The following is a 24,001-nucleotide window of genomic DNA, read 5'->3' as shown; positions in this document are numbered from 1 at the left end:
GGAGAAGATGCACTCTCTCAACTGAGGGCAACATCCCTATCCTCCCCCTCTTTCGGGATATGTCCAGATGTAATCTTTTAAGAACACAATGTACTGATTTACACCACGAATAAAAAGTATTGTGACAGAAATGAACCCAAGCATGAAAAGTGCTAGCATACATACAGGCAGCTTATCATATTCTGCATCTGATGATGACGGAGAGACAGTAGCACCAGGAGTGGATGACGAGAGCCGTAAGGTACTAGAAGGGAAGTTGGCGTCTGGCACAAACAGGACCTGGGCAAAAGAAAGCATGGCTGAGTGAGGGCCAAAGACAATTCCCTAGCGCGTACTAAGTGAACTCAAACATCTGCCTATCATACTCAGTGCCTCGGTAAGACCCAACAGCTTCCATTTTACTTATAAGCAGCATGGGGTCTTCTAAACGACTCATGAACCATACTAAGCAATATAAATGGGCACAGTGCAATGGGTATGGAACACTGACATTGCAGGCCAGGTGAAGCCTGAACCATAGGACTGGGAAGGAGGGAGGAAAAGAGGGAGGGAAGGAGGGAAGGAAGTTAGTCTCATTTCCCAGGAGTGAGACCAACACAGCAGAGTATCCCTTACCTAAAATACTTGGGGCCAGTACTTCAACTTCAGTTTAACTATATATAAATAAATAAATAAATAAATATATATATATATAAAACTATATATGTATGTATGTATATATATAATTCACATATATAATTATATAACATTTATTATATAAATATATCTTTCATATTAATTATATTTACTTATTAGTATATTGAATATATTCATTATATCAATGTATAATTTATATAAATATATATCTATAAACCTACATAGATTTTTACCTGCTTTGATATTCTATAAACTCCAAATCTAAAATGCCCCAAAATGGGCTCAGTTTCAGAATTTGGAGCATTCTGAATTTTAGATTTCTGCATTATGAATGCTGATCCTATATGAGGAGAGAGAAAAGAGGCATAGCAGAGTATAAAATATAATACCCCTACTGGGGAGAAAAGGGACAAATCCAGGCTGGTGACTTTCAAGCAGGCCCTCAGTGTCAAAGTCACAGGGGCTTTGTATAAGGAACTGGACAAGGCAGTACCAATATAGTACTCTCTACATTCTCTCTCCTCTGTGTATTTCATCTCTATAAAAATAAGACTATCCTAACAAGTATATAATAACTTCTGCTGCAAAATAATCTGCCTCCTGAATTGGTATTATGATACCATTATTCAATATTCTTTCAACGAAACAGCTACATTTTGGCACAGAATCAAATGTAATCTTAAAATAATGACCTTTAACTGCTGTAGACAGGATTTGAAGACAATCATTTAGCAACTGATCTCAGATCAACAGTGTTAGCACTCCCTTTTAAACCTCACTTCAGAGGTCTGGCAAGATGGCCTGAAGACCTGAGTTCCATCTTGGAAACCCGTGAAAAAATGCCAGATGCACAGTCACACCTACAATCCCAGCACTCCCAACAAGATGGGAGGCAGCAGCAGGAGAACCAAGAGGAAACTTTCAAGTCAGATGGTCTTGAGGGCCCAGCAGAGCCCCAGAGGCAAGATCAATGATGCCTCAAAGGACAAAGTAGAAGGAGAATTTTCTCTCATACTGATTATGTGTGTACCTGTACTTACGCACCCCCATGCACAGAAAGGAAAAATAAAACACATTTGAATCCAGAAAAAAAATCAGGCAAAACAAGAAAATATATTAAGATAAAGGCTAGAAAAACCTAAGTCAATGGATGTAAGATGACAATTGGCAATTGGATACTGCTGAAAACATGTGCTACACAATTATTAAACACCTAGTAAAACTGACCAAAACCAGCTCTGAGTTTCCATAAGCCAACACAGAGAGGCATATCAGCGGCAAGCAGAAACTAGTTTCTTTTTTTTTTTTTTTAAGATTTATTTATTTATTATGTATACAGTGTTCTGCCTACATATATGCTTGCAGGTCAGAAGAGGGCACCAGATCTCATTACGGATGGTTGTGAGCCACCCTGTGGATGCCGGTAATTGAACTCAGGACCTCTGGAAGAGCAGCCAGTGCTCTTAACCGCTGAGCCATCTCTCCAGCCCCCTAATTTCTATACGATAAAAACAAATCAGCTTCTCTGAAGTGTAAGTATTCTCCTACAGCGTCTCATGCAAGCCTCCATGACGTGCTAACAGTGAATATAGTGACTGTATATAGAGGGCCGCTCTTCACCACAACTTCTGCATGGGTTAATGGCAACGGCCAATGCTTTGAGTTCTATGGATGTCATTTACAAATTATTCTAGTTGTGTTGTCCTAGGACACAGTGCTCTTATTTATTTCATGTAGCTACACTAGAGGAATGAATGCACCCCAACTGTGGAAAGGTATCAGGTAACACAGTTGGAGAAGCATGTGAAAACTGGGATGGGCCTTGATCCAGGTCATGGGGGGCGGGGGAGAGGTTTTCCTCCTGTGTTTGTTCCAGTACAAGATAAGTGGAGATTTGAAGTCCTAAAGTCCTTTATTGTAAAGCAAATTGGCCCTTTGACCTAGAGAAAAAGTTAAGTATGTACAGTCAAGGAGTCTTATAAGTAGGAAAACATCTGAAGTGTATATCCACAGAAGGACACTTAAAAGAGTGTAAAAGTACATTCTTTGTACATGTCATCAAATTTGGAGCAAGTAACAAAATTGTCCAACTCAGGATCCCCAAAAGCACTGTATGCCTCAGCTACTTTTTAAAAGCTAATTTGTTCCTGCTTTTCGTCTTTTGAAGCAACAAATCTAGGGTAAGATTTTAGTTCACTCAGCCCCAGGGAATGTGAAATTCCTCCTCATACCTGTCATCAAAGCTAGCATAGTTCTTCCCTACCTCAAGGGGGATCATCAAATCAGCCCCAGAAGGGTAACTCAAATTTCCTGGAAACAGAGCAAGTCAAACTGGTTTTGATTTATCAAATCCACTATGATGAGAGATACCCTCTGCACACTAAGACAGATCCTTGAAAGCATAAGGTCATGTAAGTTTTTAACCTCCTCAATCTATTTCAAGGATGAGTAAACTGAAATTCCCAAATGAAGCGACTTGCCAGGTCAAATGGCTAATGAACAGAGGTTAAATACAGACTGTGCTTTTATATTTTTTAGCAATATAATAAGTGTGTAAAACAGTTGTTAGATTCGTATTGCATACCACCTTAATTTTGTATCAATGATTTTGTTTATACACATAGTATTAAAAACATCCTAAATTAATTTTTATTGTTATTTATTTGTTTTTAGATTTTAAACAGGGTCTCATATTCCCTATGTATCTAAGGATGACTTTGAACTTCATCTGAACTTTTTCTTTTTTCTTTTTTTAATGGTTTTCTGAGACAAGGTTCCACTGTATAACAGCCTTTGCTATCCTAAAACTAGCTCTGTAGACCAGTCTGGCCTCAAACTCACAGAGATCCACCTGCATGAACCACCCAACCTTGAGCTTCTGATTCTCCTTTCTCTATCTCCAACATGCTGGAATTACAGGTGTGTGTCAGCACAACCCACCCTAAATTATTTTTACTAAGTTTCAATATAAGTTTTCGCCTTGACTTAATAAGTACTGTCTAGGGTCTCCATTATGGGTCAGCTATACATTATTCAGAGATACCTCATATTATAAAACAAGTCCAACATGAAGTGATTAACGTGCCTATTTTTCTAGAAAAGAATGTATCAATTTCTGAAAAATTTTAATGCTGGTTTGCCATTTAATTACCTGGTGCTATATGTGTACTAATTTCCTCTTTTCACAAGAGCAAAATACTAAATTCTAAGTGGCTAATTTGTGACTCTATTGTCTTGATACATTACCATTAAAATAAATAGAAAGTATAACAACAACATTGACTAAATAAAGTTGTATTTGAAATAACATTGTCTACTCAGGAAGAATTAGACATCCTGATAAAGTAGAGATGTATGAAGATGTGCTAGTAAGTCAACAATTAACCCACATGTGCTAGTAAGTCAACATGAACCACATGTGCTGGTAAGTCAACATGAACCACAAGTGCTAGTAAGTCAACATGAACCACATGTGTTAGTAAGTCAACATGAACCACATGTGCTAGTAAGTCGACATGAACCACATGTGCTGGTAAGTCAACATGAACCACATGTGCTAGTAAGTCAACATGAACTACATGTGCTAGTAAGTCAACATGAACCACATGTGCTAGTAAGTCAACATGAACCACATGTGCTGGTAAGTCAACATGAACCACATGTGTTAGTAAGTCAACATGAACCACATGTGCTGGTAAGTCAACATGAACCACATGTGCTAGTCAGTCAACATGAACCACATGTGCTGGTAAGTCAACATGAACCACATGTGCTAGTAAGTCAACATGAACCACATGTGCTAGTAAGTCAACATGAACCACATGTGCTGGTAAGTCAACATGAACCACATGTGCTAAGTCAGACAACATGAACACATGTGCTGGTAAGTCGACATGAACCACATGTGCTAGTAAGTCAACATGAACCACATGTGCTGGTAAGTCAACATGAACCACATGTGCTGGTAAGTCAACATGAACCAGATGTGCTGGTAAGTCAACATGAACCACATGTGTTAGTAAGTCAACATGAACCACATGTGCTGTAAGTCAACATGAACCACATGTGCTGGTAAGTCAACATGAACCACATGTGTTAGTAAGTCGACATGAACCACATGTGCTGGTAAGTCGACATGAACCACATGTGCTGGTAAGTCAACGTGAACCACATGTGCTGTAAGTCAACATGAACCACATGTGTTAGTAAGTCAACATGAACCACATGTGTTAGTAAGTCAACATGAACCACAAGTGCTAGTAAGTCAACATGAACCACATGTGTTAGTAAGTCAACATGAACCACATGTGCTGGTAAGTCAACATGAACCACATGTGCTGGTAAGTCAACATGAACCACATGTGTTAGTAAGTCAACATGAACCACATGTGCTGGTAAGTCAACATGAACCACATGTGCTGGTAAGTCGACATGAACCACATGTGCTAGTAAGTCGACATGAACCACATGTGCTGGTAAGTCAACATGAACCACATGTGCTGGTAAGTCAACATGAACCACATGTGCTAGTAAGTCAACATGAACCACATGTGTTAGTAAGTCAACAACAGAACCACATGTGTTAGTAAGTCAACATGAACCACATGTGTTAGTAAGTCAACATGAACCACATGTGTTGGTAAGTCAACATGAACCACATGTGTTAGTAAGTCAACATGAACCACATGTGTTAGTAAGTCAACATGAACCACATGTGTTAGTAAGTCAACATGAACCACATGTGTTAGTAAGTCAACATGAACCACATGTGTTAGTAAGTCAACATGAACCACATGTGCTGGTAAGTCAACATGAACCACATGTGTTGGTAAGTCAACATGAACCACATGTGTTAGTAAGTCAACATGAACCACATGTGCTGGTAAGTCAACATGAACCACATGTGTTAGTAAGTCAACATGAACCACATGTGTTAGTAAGTCAACATGAACCACATGTGCTGGTAAGTCAACATGAACCACATGTGTTAGTAAGTCAACATGAACCACATGTGTTGGTAAGTCAACATGAACCACATGTGTTAGTAAGTCAACATGAACCACATGTGTTGGTAAGTCAACATGAACCACATGTGTTAGTAAGTCAACATGAACCACATGTGCTGGTAAGAGAATAATGGAATCTACATGTGCTCACGTAACCCAGTGTTTCTGTGGATAAGACTATATTTGGCCTCAGAGATGCGCTTTCAGTGACTGAACCATTTAAATACATTGGTTGAATGTTCTTCTGGAGTGAAAAAACAAACAGCAGAATACAGACTCATAAAGAGAACCAAAAGCTTACTGTATTAAGCTAAAGAAGCAGGATTATACATTTGTCAGTTTGTTTATGCTGATAAAGAAGAAATTAAAATCCTAAAAGACAATGTCGGTTGGTTTTCTAATCACTATTTTTCTTGATGTTTTTTCTCTGGTGGGTGGACAATTATGGTAGAAATTAAGATTAAAAAAATTCTTTCTAAATTAAAATAAAATGGTAGCCATGCTTTACCAAAGAGTCGATTAAACTGAACTTGTAAATCAGAATTAAATATTCTGTGTTATATTTGATAGGAAAAAAAAGTTATATTAATTTAAAACTCCTCTTGATGCCTCAAGAAATACGTCCTACCTAAGTTGATGGTGATGATAAATGTGTTAATTATTTCCCAAGTATAAATCTCTGTGAACTATTTGTAAGAACAAAGACGCCTTCAGAATTCTTGGATCTAAGGAGATGAAGGTGCTTTAGTTTGTACAAGTAGTTCAGAAGACAATTTTGTGGCACTAATACTAAGTCATTTGATATAGCAAAAATTTTTTTCCTAAGTAACACTCAACATAAAAATAATTACCTGGCCTGGAACAATAGTGTGTGTGAAGAGTTTATTCAGTTCCACTAATTTATTGGGAGTGATGTTAAACTTCAGTGCGATGGAGTTGAGGGTATCCTGGCTTCCGGCCTGTAAGAAACAAATGAACAAGCATCAGTATAGTATGTAAGGCCAAGACAAAACAAAACAACAAAGACAGAAAAGCAAAAATATTTTCAATGAAGAACATCAACTTATTCATGTTAGCAGTGAGTGAAAAAGTAATAGTTCCATCCAGATGTACCATCAATTTTTCTGTTGTTGTTCTTTGTTATGGTGTGGTTGTTTTATGTTACTGTTGTTTTTTTGGTTTTGTATTGAGACAGAGTTGTACTCCAGTCTGAAAATCAGTAGGCAGCACAAGTCTGCCTCAAATTTGTAACCACCCTCAGCCTCAGCTACCCAAGTGCTGAGATTTTAGGTGTGACACCCCCCTCCCCTGCATGTCTCATGTCCAATACTTAATGAAACTGTACACAAAAGCATCTTTCTTCACTTCAGTTCATGTCTGGGCTCCCTCATCTTCAACTTCTACTGTGCACTAATGGAGTTCTAACTTCCCTTTGGCAAGACAGAGGTGTATTATTTTACTATTGTGAAACATATCCGACCACAGGGATTTGCAGGCTTTAGGATCAATACAAGACATAGATTGAGAATCCAGACCCTAGAACCAAAGTGTTGGCTTTGAGTTCCAGGACTGCTGCTCATTGACTGTATGGCCATTACACAGCAAATCTAAAACAAGGATTTATCAGGAAAACAGTCAGGCAAGAGCAACAACATTTAATTTCATCTAAGAAACTAAAGAAGCATCTCAGCAGTATCATTTCACAGTGAATTTAAATAGAACTACAATTGTGTGCTCACATAGTGTGAAGTCTAGGATAAACTGACCACAGCTTCTAGGTTCTAGGAGGTCAGAGTCCACTGAGAGGTGGGGACATGGCACACACAGAGTGAATTACAGCAAAGGACACTTGGACAGCTTCATCTGTAGTCTCCAAGTATATGGAAGCATATACCCTGGCATGTGCCAAGAATACAACACAAAAGGGGTTCTAGTTTATACTCATAAATTGGAGAATTAAGGCACAAGATAGACATTAAAAAAAGCATATAGTGATCAACGTTAAAATAACTTATTGATAAATGAGAGGATGAAACCTGATCTAGATTTTCTGGATGGCGAGAAGAGGTAGGAATGGACATGCAGCCAAGCAACATGGGTCCAAGAATGAGGACCTGGTTTGTATAAATACTTGGATCATGGAACTATTGCTTCTTGGAGAAGGGGCAAACATAAAGATGTAAAAGGATATTTAAGCAGCAATAGAGACTGATATCTTTGGATCTTAGAGAAGATGTTTGGGATAGAGACCTACTATTGGTAGTCATGGCCAGCCTGGAGACAATTCAAGTCATTTATTTGTTTGGAGGAACAAAGTTTCTAGGGCATCCAGAAAATGTTCCTTCTCTATTGAAAAAGGCCATCTCTTTAAACTAGGTCACAGCAGGGTGTGCATGGAATGTGTGTGTTTGTGTCAGGGAGTGGATACCTGCATAGCCTTCCCAATGATCTGGTTGATCTTAAGCAAGGTTGATAATCAATGGGGTGACAGACATGATAATTGGGAAGAAAATATGGAGGGAAAGGAAATGACTTAAAATGGATCTTGAGAAACCACATTATTTGATGGGTATACAAGCAGAAAATAGTTAAGGGGAGAGGGGAGTCAGGAAGAAACAGTATGCAACACCACACAGTGATACAGTCATCGAGGCTACCCCATCATACTTACAGTGTATTCGATGGTACCATGGGGCTTCTGTACCACCATCTTCTTCTCTTTTTTATCATGGGTTTTGCTTTGATTGTCATCTGAAGAATAAATCATGTGTCGATGAATAATTTCATTTTCAGGAATTGAAGGCAAACTACATCTACATCATATGAAAGTCCAATATCAAGTTGATATAAAAATGGTGTCAGTAGTAAAATAGGCTATGGGCAGGAATGGAGCACACTCAGAGTGCAGTCTATCTGCGATCACCGGAATAACTTACTAATGCTTGTTGTAATAAAATAATACAAGAAAAAATATGGTAAGGTTTCCAGTTATTAAAATATTAGTTTAAATGAGACTATTTAATGTGAATGAGGCTGCAGCCCAGTCAGTGTAATCACTATATAAACATATAAATGGTACATAATGCAAATGACTTTAGCCTTTCAGAAAATGGTTTGATTTTTGTAGCAATAGCTGTAAGATGTTCATTCTCTGATTTAGTTTTCTTTCAAGAATTTTGAAGAATTCAAAATAAAATAAAGAAATAGTAAACACATATTTCTTAAAATACTATTTACATTTTTAGCCAGAAGAGCCATAATTCTCACAATAGATTAGGGTGGACTGCAGATTTTTTTTTTTTTTTTTTAGTTTGGCTTGTTTTATTACTTTGAGATAGGTTCTCAAATATCATAGGCTATAACTGAACTCTCTATGTAGCCAAAGATAACTTTGAACTCCTGGTCTTCATGCCTCCATCTCCCACATGCTGGATTAGAGATGTGTCCCATGACACTTGGTTTATGCAGTGCTGAGGAGTGAACCAGGACTTTATGCATGCTAGGCAGGCAAACTAACACTAAGATACCTTCACAGATTATTTTTCTGTTATTATAGGCCAAAGTGGTCTACCACTGCCAGTCTCATATGATCCAACTTAATTGTTATAGTTAAATACATTGTAATGTATTAATCTAAATATCAAAAACCATGAAGACATATTCCAATGGACTAAAAAAAAATTGGAGTAACAAGAGAATGTAAAATAGAATTAACCAAGAAGCGATACTCCAAGTTTTATCTAGGCAGAAAAAAATGTATGTCCAAACTAGACATCACTTTACACACACCTGCCAAGTCAGAGGAGCTGGATAGATATTCTGAGACCAGATGGTCTCGGAAGAAACATGAACTGCTACCAGAAACATAAGCTGATTCAGTCACTGCAGCTCAAAGCACCCACAGGTTGTGCATCTAAATTGTGATTTAGCTCACAGATGCACAAGGTCTCCCAGGAGGGAAGCACTTTATATTTACCACAAAAACCTGCTTGAGGATGTTCATCATCACTGTGTCCTCTGAGGCAGGGGGAGCTGGAAGGTAAGGAAAAGGGGAGTGCTCTGGGATTCCAAGCTAGTAATTAAACATAACAAACCAGAAGTACATGGCCACAAATTCACATCAAGAGGGACAGAATGGGGTAGATAGACCAGTATCATTCATGTCTGTCTGAAACAGTCACACACATTTTTTTAAGAGCACATAAAAAATTAAACATTACTACCCTAGATATATGGCACAGAAAGAGGAGAAAAATGCTATAAATAAATATGAAGGATCCTGTCTCTGACCATAATTTGCTATAATATAAGAAAAGGGAGTAACTCAGCCACCTACATCTAAGATTCTAGAAACACACACACACACACACACACACACACACACACACACACACTCCACAGAAATGATCAACATGTGGATCGTCTATGCAAAGACATAGGGATGCTGGGTGAGAACAAGAAGGTAGCAGAACATGGAAATGGTTACATCATATAGGAGTTTTCTAGCTTTTCAATATTTTCTGTAAGCAATATTTAAAACAAAGTTCATTCCAATCACCTTCAGGTGGCCATATCTGGGCAACTTCAGAGAACAGGACTAATGACCTCAGAAAAGAATATTCTATACAGCCCATGTTCAAACAGTTTAACCACAGGATTTTTGAGAGTCTCATAACACACATAAAAATGGGGTCACCTAGATCCGGGAAAGTAAGCAATGAAATATTAACAACATTCTTTCTTTTTCTTAATGTCATCTTGAAGAGTCAGAGAAACTGAAATTTATGGCCTTTGCTTGTTTACATGGGAGATGGGCCCTGGGCTACCATTCCCAGAAACATTCTTCCAAAGTTTCTTTTTGGCCCAAGGCTATATGTTGTTCATGCTCTCTTAAAAAGAAAAAAAACAAGTGTGTGTGTGTGTGTGTGTGTGTGTGTGTGTGTGTGTGTGTGTGTGTGTGTGTTGGTTGGGGGGGGAGTACCACAGTGTCCCTGTACACATAGGACAACTTCCAAAGACTCAGTTCTCTTTTTTCATCATGACGAAAGCTATTTGTTAATTTATTCACCCATCCTTTGAGACAGGAACTCATCTAGTCCAGGCTGGCCTCAAATTTACTATCCACCTGAAGATACCCCTGAACTCCTGATTATCTTGCCTCTGCCTCCAGGGTGCTAGCATAAGGACCACATCCAGTTTTATGCAGTCCTGGGAATCAAATGCAGGCCTCCTGCATGCTAGGCAAGCATTCTCCTGAGCCTCATCTGCAGCATTGTGCAGCCTCTGTAATGTCTCCCATCTGCTTTCTTTACGGCACCCTGTTGTTCCCACTTGCTTCATAAATCACTGTTATCTTCTGTCCTTTGCTAGATTCCAAACAACCAGGAGCACTATTGCAGGCCGACTGACTTGTGGACAGTTAATGGATTGTAAGACTACAAAAGAAAATGTGTTCTGGGTTAAATCTTTCCATAGACGTTTAATATGTACACTTGAATTTATGAAAAAAAACAAACAAACAAAGTTTCCCTTCCACTGGCACAGACAGAAATGTCCAACATGTAATACTACTGAAACAATGACAGAGTGCTAGAACATGATCTGAGAATGGAGCCGTGTGAGGGAGTCCTGGCTGTTGGTGAAAAACTCCAAGAAAACAAGACGAGAGTCTTGTGACCTCAGTTTCTTCCAAACACAGAATTGTTCTTGGAATGTGTTTTCATGCTCCTTACAGGAGTGGACAGGAGTGAGTTTACCTCAGCTGTTGTTATTCATGTGCCCCTATGGAAAACATGTTTTTGCCACACCCAGCTTGTCCTTGTGACTGGACACTTTATTCGGTGACTCTTCTTAACCCTCAGAGTATAAATTGTCTGCTGCTCTGAAGAAAGCTGGCTAATTGCGTGAGACTGTAGTCTGCCTCCTTTTGAGACTCCATTTTCCCAGTTCCGTTCTCAGGAGCGGTAAACAAGAGGGGAAGGGATTCAGTCAGTAAAGTACTTCTCTGCAGGCATAAGGACCAGAGTCACATCTCCCACAAAGAAAGCTGGAGTGTGGCATCTGTGATCCCAACACCGTAGCAGCAGAAGAAACAGGTCAAGCTGGAGCTTGCTGACCAATTAGTCTAGTGGAAAGGGTGATCTCCAAGTTTAGTGAGACCTGTCTCACAAAATAAGGTAGAGGCTATGTGGTGTGTGCACACCATCGGGCTATGCTGAAGAGGTGGAGGCAGGAGAATTATGAGTCCCAAGCCAGCCTGGGTTACAAATTTTCAATAAACAAGACAACACTTGACATGGGACTCTGGCCTCCACACACACAGGTGCATGGCCCTTCTTGCCAGAGTCTAAGAATGTGAAATCCTTGAGATGGAAGTTTAAAGTGACCTGACTGTTTGACTGTCTTGAGCTGTCACAATGACATCTGGCACATAAGGTAGAATGGACTTCCTGCTATGAATCAACTTTCTGGATATGTCTGATTGTGGGTAAAACTTTTCACTGCAATAACATCACACTGGGAAAATCACAGGCACCTGTCAAAGCCACAAACCAAACAAAATCCTCTATAACTAGCCAAATTAAAAAAAAAAAAAAAAGCAGAAAGTAACTGGCCAATTTTAAGAATCATAACCATCCTTGTGTCCTGGTTGCATAATGGAAGGTTTCACATTACTTCTTTGAGTGACCTATAAAGACGGCCAACTCTGTGTCTCAGTGAATGAAATCAAGACAAGCTCTGCACTACACAGCCCACAGGCAATAGAGATTTATGGCCCCGGAGAGGGGTAGGAAAGGGCAGGTACAATTCCAGGAAAGGACAGAGATCCAACTCAAGCACCAAAGGGAGGGCCTATAATGATCGAGAATGCTCCTGTCTCCCGGTGACCTTAGCACCTCCACTTCCAGCCGCAGGTCTCCTCAGAGTCCCCTTACACCTACCAAATTCTAACTCTCCCCCTTGTTTCAAGGATTTGAAGCCAATAAGTAAATGTATCTATGGATAGAAGAGGAAGCCAGCCCTGTATTCCTCAAACGTTATTCTGAACAAAGCAATTGAACATTTCACTAGCCCTATCTACAAGATAAAATGAAAATGGGCTATTATGAGAGCCTGTTTCAAAGTGACATTGGGATGGGAATGTCACTCAGTTGGTAGAGTGCTTGCCTAGCTTGCAAGAAACCCTGGATTTAATCACTAACAATGTATAAACTGGGTGTGCTGATGGGGTTACATGAGTGATGTCAAAAAGTGGGAGGTTGAGGCAAGAGGATCAAACAGTCAAGGCCATCATTGGCTACACCGAGAGTCTGAGGGTCACCCTTGGCTAAGTGGGGCCTAAAATGTTCTAAAACATTAAAATAAATAAAGATAAGATTATCCAGATACAAGTCTAGATGATGAAATAGTGCCCTCAGTACCCACTCTACAGAGGAAAGATGGTTTCAATGGCTTCAAAGGAGAGGAAATCAGAGACAAAGAAAACATTGTGTCTCTAGATCGTTCAAAGAACTCCTGCTTTATGTCTTAATACTGGAAACCGATGCATTCGGTTTGATGTCATTAAACAGAAAATCAGATCATGTGATATCTCATTTATGTCACCAAACATCTGACTACAATTTCACTTAGGAATTAAAAAATATGAGTGGGTTTCACTGGCTTCATGATAGAAAGCAAGTTACTTGAAAGTGTTCTATATCGAGTCTGTCATCTATAACATAAAGAACTGTCTGAAAATGTCACTGAGGAAACAGTAAGATGCATGGGATGAGGTATGACTCTTGGAGCTGGGTAGAGCATAAGTGCAGCTGCTGTTATTGGTAGTCATGGTGCAAATGGTACATGCATGCAGCCATTTAAATAGTTGAGTGCTAAAAATCCTAAGGCATCGTCAAAAAGGTTTCATTCCCAAAATGCAGTCAGGCGGTATTGGGATGACAGATTATTAAAAATCACTTAAAAGAAAGAAAAAAAACCCCAACTCTTGTTGATGACTTGGATACATGCCCCTTTCACCTCCCAGAGCATCTGATATGTTCCACTATATTTTTAAAAAAAATAACACAATAGCAGCAACAAACATTAAAAAAACTAAAGATAGAATGAGCTGCCTTAACCTCCACCAAGGTTACGTAAGAAGCAAGGACCACCGAGGAGACTCTCTAACCTGTTGAACAGAGCTTTCTTGAATTGTCTCGCATGCTGAGGTGGCCTTCAGATGATACAGGTGCCTCTGAACCATCCCTGGTCCTTTAAGTAACCTCTTATACATATTCCTATAAGTAACTCCAATCAACACATTTGTCATCAAGTTGGACGTGGGTGGTGGTGTTACTTTAGGCAGTTACTAGTTCCCTATCGAAGATGAGCATCTGATGTTTGGTCATGTCTCCACAAGAGTAGTGTCACAGAATACACTTACAGGTATACAGTGGCTGGCTAATTACTTAAAGTCACCCTGAACTTTAGTTGATGAGTGTGGCTTGACCTTTCACTTTTCAAAAGAGGCCTGGAAGCCTTCTGGACATGAACTCTTCCAGTCTACTAAATAACAACACAGTGTCATATGAAGCCAAATCTAGTTATTCATAAAGAAAACAAGCTACCTTTGGAGTGGAGATAAACTCAGAAACAATAGGGGTCATGGAGACAGCTTGGGAACCCCACAGATAAAGAAGGGAATCTGTGTTTCACACTGGACTTCACTTTGAAACACTATAATGCAGGAACACTGATGTGCTCCAGACTATTCTGGGAAACTAAGTGCTCCTAACGCAGACTTCTGTAAACTGAGACAAGACTTCATATCATAAACCCAAAGCAATTATGAAAAACATATCAGTGGACGAGTAATGCAATTCAGTGGCAATGCACTTGCTTAGCATGTATAAGGCCCTGGGTTCGATCCGCAGCACCAGAGCAAGACAAAACAAAAAGAAAACACTAGCCAATATCAATACAAGAATCTCTACATCAGAGTTTACAAGCAGTTATCTTGGAGTCCTGTATCTAAGTGAAGATTAGGGTTTTAAGTTTGAAAAAAGAAAAATAGGCTATTAGCTAGTTAGAAAAGTGTCCAGACAAACTTTTCTTTTTTGGGGGGTCTTTCGAGACAGGATTTCTCTGTGGAGCCCCAGTTGTCCTAGAACTTGCTCTGTGGACCCTGCTGGCCTCGAACTCAATAGTTGTAATAGAAATGGAACTGGGGAAGTCCCAAACATGGTGTTTTCTACCAATAAGATGCCTAGCAATAAATATATCATGATAATAATAAGACACATATTAAGAAAGATTTAAAACTTCAGTGAAGACTATGCATGGAAGTTTAGATAAAGGAAGAGACATACAATGCTCTCACAAAGGGAATCTCATCTTTATAACTATCTCATTTTCTTTTCCAATTAAAATTTAGATTAAATGCTGCTTAACTGAAAAATAAAGTTACTTTAGGAGAGAAACACTGAATTTATAATTAGCTTTATCTAAAAGCATAAACATATAAAACAATCAAATTATATTTAAATGTATATATTTATATTTTAAATGTATTTCAGAGAAATAATCACAGAATCATACAGACTGCTGTTTTGTAAAGCTATAGTAATTAAAACACTGTAGCCTTTAACTAAAGGCTGGGCATTTAGTGGAGAGTAAAATCACCATTCAAAACCAATGAGAAAAGCTGGATTTCCTTACAAATACCATGTAACTTCCTCTTGGTGGGCAGGTTTAGTTTGGACATTAAATAAACAACAAATGGGTCTAATTCTGTTTTTTAATCCCCATGCAAATTTGTGTAAATATGTAAAATAGGAATGTCAATTAAGATTAAGAAAAGCAACCTAGAGTGTGAGAAATAAGGGCTTAAAGATAACAAAAGGAGGCTGGGCACACAGAAAAAGTTAGACCACTGAAATTCATACAGATGGACTCAGGATTTTATAATAAAGCCAGATGTGGTGACACACGCCTTCAGTCTCAACTACTCAGAAAGAAGGCTGAGGCAGGAGGATAAACGGAATTCATAAGTTTGAGTTCAGTCTCAGAAACACAACAAGACTCTCTTTTAAAGGAAAAAAATAATAATGAAAATTAAAATCGTAAGTGACTTTGAATAAAATATAGGACTTGGATTTCTTCATAAGGAAGTAACTGGTGAGATACATCACTTCACTTAATATGCCAATGTTGCTAGTTAGAGTTACTGAGAGATGAGTAACTGAAAAAAGTAAATTACAAACTGTTACAACTTTGAAAAGAAATGAACACATGTGTCAGGAAGGACTACACTCTGTATTTTACCCTCTGACACAAAGAAGACCATGGAGTACATGCTGCTTCCTCTTTCTCTGAGGTACGGCACACCCAGTATACTATTATGATTGGTCAGCAGTGATATTATTTAACGTCGTTAGTGTTTAACTAAAGTTGAATCATACTGGATGGAAATCTAGAGGTGTTCCAAGGGCAGAGAAGCTGTCTGTCTTAAGGACTGCTCTACTATACAAAGTCCTGCATGACAGTCCTGTGGCTGAGAAATGGATGCAATAACCCCTGTGACAGTCCCCAAACTCTGTGAAAATGTCAGGACCGTTGTATTGGTCAGCATCTGATTTATATCAGCCATAAACCCAATGGCTGTTTGGGGCATGCCTACACATATGACTAGTAATCCTAGTGTCCCAATAGCAGTGAATGCATTTCAGTGGGTTAAGTGTCAACTTTACCATCATTAAAATTACAGCCTGGGGAGGACAGTTCACCTGCAGTCTCTTTTTTTCCCCTGTACGAAGAAACAAGAATGTTCTGGGGGAAGTGTCAAAGACTCTAGAGCTCTGTGTTGGCTTGGTTTTGCTCCAGAGTTGACTTGCAGGGAAGAGAGCTATGCCTGAATCATCACTCCGGCCTTGGTGTCAGAGGGCAGGACGCTAGTTTCTGTCACATGCTAGCCCACATGTGCTTTGGTGAATGCTTTAGCATCCCAGTTCTTAACTTTGTAAAACAGGCTGCTGCTTCCTGTTGTACACCATGAGAAATCATGAAGTCAATGGGGAAAGAAAGCATCCAGCCCCTAGTATTCACTCATCCAAAAGACAATCTTTCCTTCCTTCCTTCCTTCCTTCCTTCCTTCCTTCCTTCCTTCCTTCCTTCCTTCCTTCCTAAAGCTTGTTTCTTCTCCCCTTCCTACCCTTTCCCACCTTTCAAAAGTTCTTAAAAAGATCTGTTTTCCCCATTTTATGTAAATAGATCATGGGTGTAATTGGATAAATTAAATTCTGAAAGAAAATACAGGAAATATAAAAAGCCAGTTACACGTGAATCAAAATAATATAGAATCCATGTACTGGTAGCAAATAAACAACAGAGATAAAGTTTCCACCATTCTAAGAACTTGGAATTCCAGAACAAAGGTCTGGTAAATGCCCTCACCCACTGCACAGAATGTGCATGCTCACTGTGTCCTCACGTGGCAGAAGGGGGCAATAAGGCCTCCTTTATTAGAGGCCTTAATTTCAAGCACAAGAGTGCTACCATCAAGCTCTATGTATTTCCCAAAAGACCATATCAGCCAATATGACTGTCCTGGTAATGTGCACTACTTTTTAAAAAATTACATGTATTTATTCTCTCTCTCTCTCTCTCTCTCTCTCTCTCTCTCTCTCTCTCTCTCTCTCTCTGTGTGTGTGTGTGTGTGTGTGTGTGTGTGTGTGTGTGTGTGTGTAAATACTTTTGGGCCATGGTGCACACTTGGAGGTCAGAGGACAACTTGGGAGAGTAGGTTCCTTCCACTATGTGGGTCCAAGGGGTTCAGCTCAGGTCATCAGTCTCTGCAGCAAACCTTTTTATCTACCTAGCCATCTTCCTGGCCCAAGGCAATACACACTGTAACCTACGAATCTGGACGGACACAAATCCCAACCATAGATACTCATTTGAACAAAATAACAGAAATACGGTTCATTCATCTGGCCCCCATTTAGAGACAGCCAATGTTCATCTTCTGGTGACTCTACTTCCAGCTTTTCTTCATCTGATTTTTATAGGTGAATTGTTGCTTTTTCTTTTTTAAATGAAAATAGAACCACATTTTAGAACTGTTTCTCACTATATGGTCTTGGGAAGTTTCCATTTAATTAATTCTATGACCCCATCATTTAAAAAACGGTACCTAGTATACATTTCATGTCATGTTAATTATTCTTTCGTGCTATTTTTAAAAGCACAATGATAGTCACTACAGTGAAATCTTTTTATATGCTCATGACTGTTTCCTTTTAGCAGAAAGAACTGTTGGGTCAAAGCATATATATATATATATATATATATATACTTATATACATATACATATATATATATATACACATGCACACACATTATATATATATATGTAAGGCTCTTGGTAAATATAGCCAAACTGTCCGCTACAAAGACTCTCCACCAGCAATCTGTTCTGTGATTCTGATCTTTATGTCCCTCGGAATTCCTGGGTTGAAATTCTTATTCCCAAGATCATGCATGGTATTTGGAGATGGAAACTAGCATGTGGTGAGATCACTTAGACACAGCACCATGAATTTGTCCAAGAGAGAGCCCCGTCCTGGCTTCCCCCATATACCTGGTGGAGGAAACAGTCCCCCACTAAGCTCAGAATTTACCAGTACCTTGTTCTCAAAAGACTTTCCAGCCTAGAGACCATGACAGTTTGGCTCTTTATAAGGCACCCAGTCTCTGAGACTGAGTATTTTCCTATTGCCTTTTCTGCCTCACTTGATGATGATTTGACTTGATTTTTCAAGCTGAAACTACCACTAATCTGCTGTTGTCCAACACAGGTGGGTATTTCCCATGCTGTGCAATTTTCCACTGTCTGTAACACACATTCAGGGAGTAAGACTGGCATCACATTGATGGCTCTGGAGTCAAGATCAGATGTGGGAAACTGGGCACAGGTTACAGGAGGCTGTGCTGGTGAAGGCACGGAGGGTTTTAGAGAGCAGGGATGTTCTCCTTGATGCAAAGCCAGTACAGCCACAAGTGGTTTTACGAGAGGCATTTGTTCACTGTTACTTACAGAGAGACACTCACATTTGAATTTCTAACTCTGCTCCAAACTATGGAACAATTTCACTTTAGAACAAGGCTTATCAGTGCTGATGCTTTGAATTTTTTAAGTAAGATAAATTTTACAAACAGGCTGGACAGAAAAGTTCCATAGCAGTATTGATGTGGAATGTAGAGCACAGACAAGAAACAAGAACACCGTCACCCTGAGGCCCAAGCTGGAGGCCGGGGAGGAGGCATCAAAGTTGTGATCAACTTAACCTTCTTTCTCCAGGTCTCTGCAAACTTCTAGGGATGGAGAAACACATGGGCCCTTCTGACTGTAAAGTACTCATACATGCCATAGGCCGGAGGGCAGAAAAACACCTGAGATGGGCATTCCCAACTCCCATTGGAAACCTCACTGTTTTCTGTTCTTGGTTCTCAGTATTTGTTCATCTGAGAATTACACAATTGGTGTTATCATTTATCAACTTCAGAATTTACATAATTGTACAGTTGGTGAACTGCTGCATCAAAATGAGGGTCTAGATCAGGATTTTGCAGAAACCAGGATGCATCTTTTTTTTTTCTTTTTCAGAGCTGAGGGCCGAACCCAGAGCTTTGAGCTTGCTAGGCAAGCGCTCTACCACTGAGCTAAATCCCCAACCCAAGGATGCATCTTATATTCATGCTCATAACTATATATATATATATATATATATATATATATATATATATATATATATATATAAAACTATATATAACTATATAACTATATATAAATATATATATTAGGTTTAATTCTTGTGATGTTCACCACTGATCAACTTCTTTTCTTAAAGCCAACATTTCAATGTATTTAAGGTGAAGATGATCTCTCCCTCTCAGTTATTTATTTCAGGAAATATATGTAAAAGCATGCAAGCAACCTGTTTCTGGACACTTGATGCATCTGAGGCTGTCTTGTCTTTGAACTTGCAAAATAACTTTCGTTTCTCAACTGAAGATGGTCACTGTTCCAGCATAGACTACTAAATCTGTTCCTTGCCCCCATTTTTGCCCCTCACAACAACTGTTTTTTGTTTTTGTTTTTTTACTTTTTAGACAACATCTCTCTATGTAGTTCTGGCTATCCTAAAATTCGCTATATAGACCAAACCAGCCTTAAACAGACACTTGCCTGTTTCTGCCTTCCCAGTGCTTAGATTAAAGTGTAAAGTGTACTACTATGTCTGGACTTGCAACCAAATTTTATACTTTTATTTAAAAATATTTGCCAAACCATTTATCCATGACCCATAAATCCCTCCTACAGTTAACCTACATTTTCCCCTTCATCCTGCCCTACATAGGGTGAGTTCTTTCGATTTCTCTGCTCAAATAAGCTCTTCTGCTCCTGACTGTACACTTCCTGTCTCACGGGTCTTGGACTACTGCTTCTGTTCCCACGGTTTTTGTCTTTTTACCAAGAATGTGTTTTATTCTCAGATCCTTCCTCTATGTCCCCTGACTCCTGACATCTTCCCTCTTTCCTCCTTAGCTACATTCCTGTGTATTCTAGGAAAATATTAATTAGGTCATTTCCTTGAACTGGCAATCAGATTGCGTCCTGGATCTTCAAGCATGTTCCTACCACTGAGAGCCATCCCTAGCCTCTTAAGGTCTGGATTCCGTCTCTTCACATGAAAGTCCATTTTCATCCTGTATCCTTCCAGCCTTTCAAATCTAAAGTACAGGAAAGCTCTCCACTCTTGAGCAGAAGACTATATATTATTATATACTAATGGCCTGGCTTATTTATATTTGGAAATGAACTTATGAAAATAACACTATCACCTTGGCACTCTAAACCTGTGAGTTGAAACAAAAATCAAATGACAGATATGAAACTCACCCATGTGGTTTTAAAGAGAAAAAAACAAAACCCTCAGAAAAAGTGATCAGTGTGTGGAAAGTTATTGAGGTTGTCACTGTGGGAAAGAACCCAGTTGTGGGTTACTTTCATGTTTTCATGAGAAACACAAATCTGCAGCAAGTGAAAGCAGAGAACTTCCGTTTCGGAACTTTTTCCTACGAATCTTCTGCATGCAGGATGGGAAACTGTGATTGAAAGTGATGACTAGAAACACGATAGACTTGTTAACGGGAAACTAAATGCAGCTGAGGTTAAGGTGTGCATGTTCAACCCTTCCCCAGGAGGCTCGGCACAATGATCATGAATTTGAGGCCAGCCTAGGCTACGGTCATCTCAGGAGAAAAGAAGAAAACAATCAAAGGAAGGAAGGGTAGAAGGGAGGAGGGCAGAGGGAAGTAGAGCAGAAGAGAGAAAGAGGAAGAAGAGAGAGGGGTGTAGGAAGGAGAAAAGCCACATTCATGGCAAAGAACTTCCTTAAGCAAATCTGTGCCTTTGGTAATCTCAAAATGCCATGCTCTTACATATGTCCTTTATTTTTATTATAATGGCCACCTAAATAAAATTCTTTTAAAGTTTCTACATTGCTATTTAGGGTCCTTGGCATTAACACTTTATAATAAGATATGATGATATTTTAATAACCCACCTTATTCAAAGTTGCCTTATTTTCCTGACTTATAAAATCTCTCCATCTCTTCTCACCCTTGCACCTGCATAGATGTTTCAATTGAAGAAGGGTCCTACATTGGCATCTCTGCATTTCTAACATTCCCATTCTACCAACATGATTTAGAAGGGAAGATGTGCAGCATTCCAACACTAAAGATTAACCAATAATGTATTATTTTAACACAATAATATTTTAGTGCTAATTAAATAGGGTTTGATGCTTCAGGAAATTTTGGGAGATTTTGAAATGCTCCAACGAATTGTATAAAACTTGCCTTGACATGGTTGCACATACTTTAATCCCAGCATGGCAAAGGCAGGAGTGGGGGCAGAGGGGTAGAGGGGCAGAGGGGCAGAAGCAGGAGGATCTCTGTGAGTTTAAGGTCAGCCAGGACTACATGGTGAAACCCTTTAAACCTTTTTCTCAAAACTCAGTAATACTAATTTTTAAAGTATTAGTAAGACATAGAACTACCAAATAATTTCTTTTTTAAAAATTTATTTATTTATATATATAATACTTATATATTAAATACGTGTGTGTGTGTGTGTGTGTGTGTGTGTGTGTTTTGCCTGCATACAAGTCTGTGCACCACATGCATGCAGTGACTGAGGAGGCCAAAAGAGGGCATTGCATCCTCTGGAACTGAAGTTAGAGACAGTTGTGAGCTGCCATGAAGGTACTGGGAACTGAAACTGCATATAAGAGCAGCGAGTGATCTTAACCCCAGAGACATCTCTCCATGCCCCCTACACAACTTCTTAAGCGATCTAAATAGAAGTTAAAAAAAAAAAAAGAAGTTCTATATATTAGCAAATATAGGTGCAAGCAGAGAAAGGTTGAATTCAGTTGTCTAGAAGCATTCACTATTTACTGACTCTAGGTAATGTGCCAGATATTGGATCTTGAGTTACCTGATACGAGCTGTCTTAATGTGATTACTTCCTTTCCTACCCTTTTCTCAAAAACAAAATAGAAAATTTACAGAATCAGGGCCATGTTGTTACAATGAGGCAATTCTGGTGACTCAATCTCTCCAAAACATTCTCTACTGGCATCTTATCGGGGTGTCAGGAGATAGTAATGACTTATTGCCCAAGGCTTCAGTGAATCACAGATAAATCTATCCGGAAAAGCAAAACCATTAATTTTTTTTGTCAAAATATCCTTCTGCAACGCATAATGTTCAACAAATGGAGGGGGACAACTCCTGCAGGGTGTGGTGGCACAAGGAGGCAGAGACAGGTGGATCTGTGAGTTTGAGGCCAGCCTGGTCTACATAGTGTGTTCTAGGACAGCCAGAACTACACAGTGAGACCCTGTCTTGAGATAAAAAGAAAAGGAAAATGAACTCCCTTATAATTTCAGTACATAGATAAGACAACTCTCACTTGCACCTTCTCCATCTGCATTTCTGAGCCCACGCTGCCACTGAGCATCACTAGCTTCTTCTTTTGCATCTCTGTTCCTTGGATCACTTCTTCTACACACAGACACACCTCACCTCTGTAAGGAACAATTAACTAGGCCCCTGGAGAGAAATGACTTAGCCCTTCGAAAACACCACCATATAAAAACTCATCCATGAAATAATGGAGCTCCCCCAACTCTGAGTTTTACAAATCTGAATCTTGGAGACAAGACCCTCTCGCCTTCTCAAGACTCACTCTCCTTCCACAACCAGAGTAGCACCTCAGAAAGAAGCAGGGCCCTGAACAGGAATGAATTTTGACTCAAGGCCTGAGGCTCCCCCTAGTGGTACAAAACCACATCCAGAGATGGGACTCGAGAAGGTAACAGATTCTATGAGGCCAATCAAATCGGAGCCGGTGTAGGTCAACTATGGTCAAATGTGGTAAGAGCCAATGAAGCCTAAAATTTAGTGATTATCCAGAGGCTTCATCCCCGCACTAGATTTTCCTGATGAGATGCCCCAAGTCTCCAAGCCAGAGGCCATCACTGCCACTGTTAAGAGATGACATCTCTTTACTTTTTGCTATCAAGGAAAACCACATGGCAATTTCAACCCAATGACTGTATTGTTACCAATATCCTCTAAAATTCTCAGGAAATGGAAACAAATGAAACCAGCATTTATTCATCTATACATTCGTTCTGCTACTGAATGCACATGGAAAGAGCATCTCTCAGAACAGGGAAGTAACTGAGTCACTAATGTGCTTGCCCTGTATGTATGTATGAAGACCTGAGCTTGATCTCCAGTACCTATTAAAAAAAAAAAAAAAAAAAAAAAAAAAAAAAAAAAAAAAAAAAAAGTCTAGTAGGATGGCCCATGTAATCTCAGCACTGGGAGGCAGAGATGGAACTTTGGGGCTTCCTTGATAGCCAGGCTAGCCTACTAGATGAGTTACAGGCCATTGAGAGATCCTGTACAAAATACAAAGTAGATGGTAACTGTGGAAGGATGATTGAGGCTGGCCTCCACACATGAACACAGGAGTATCTATAACACACACACACACACACACACACACACACACACACACACACAGGCCTGACCTGGACAGAGTCAGGAAGGGATTCCCAGAAAACAAGGTAACTGAACTGATTTTGCGAGGTCAGGAAAAGTTAGCGAGGAAAAGACAAAGAGTAGTATTTTAAACTCAACAATATACTTTCAACAGATCCCACTGAATTAGAAAGCCATTTTCACAAAGCAAAAAGTCGCACAAAACAAAATGCAACTTTCCTTAATTCTCTTCTTTT

The 24,001-nt window shown here is 39.3% G+C and overlaps 1 protein-coding gene across 4 annotated transcripts in view; it reads right to left on the bottom strand.

Annotated features, from left to right (window-relative positions):
• Ncoa7 (nuclear receptor coactivator 7) overlaps positions 1–24,001 on the bottom strand; it is a 148,624-nt gene that overhangs the window by 52,152 nt on the left and 72,471 nt on the right. For all 4 annotated transcript variants that reach the window (XM_036168822.1, XM_036168821.1, XM_036168824.1 and 1 more), the window contains exons 4-6: positions 8,314–8,393; positions 6,494–6,601; positions 166–279 (exon numbers count right to left, since the gene is read on the bottom strand). In XM_036168822.1, coding sequence (XP_036024715.1) covers positions 166–279; positions 6,494–6,601; positions 8,314–8,393 — 302 coding nt within the window. The remainder of the gene's footprint in view (positions 1–165; positions 280–6,493; positions 6,602–8,313; positions 8,394–24,001) is intronic.

The sequence above is a fragment of the Onychomys torridus genome, chromosome 19, assembly GCF_903995425.1.
Source record: "Onychomys torridus chromosome 19, mOncTor1.1, whole genome shotgun sequence".
Classification (NCBI taxonomy): Eukaryota; Metazoa; Chordata; class Mammalia; order Rodentia; family Cricetidae; genus Onychomys; species Onychomys torridus.
Note: the sequence above shows the minus strand (reverse complement) of the source record. Positions and strands in the feature narration are given on the sequence as shown.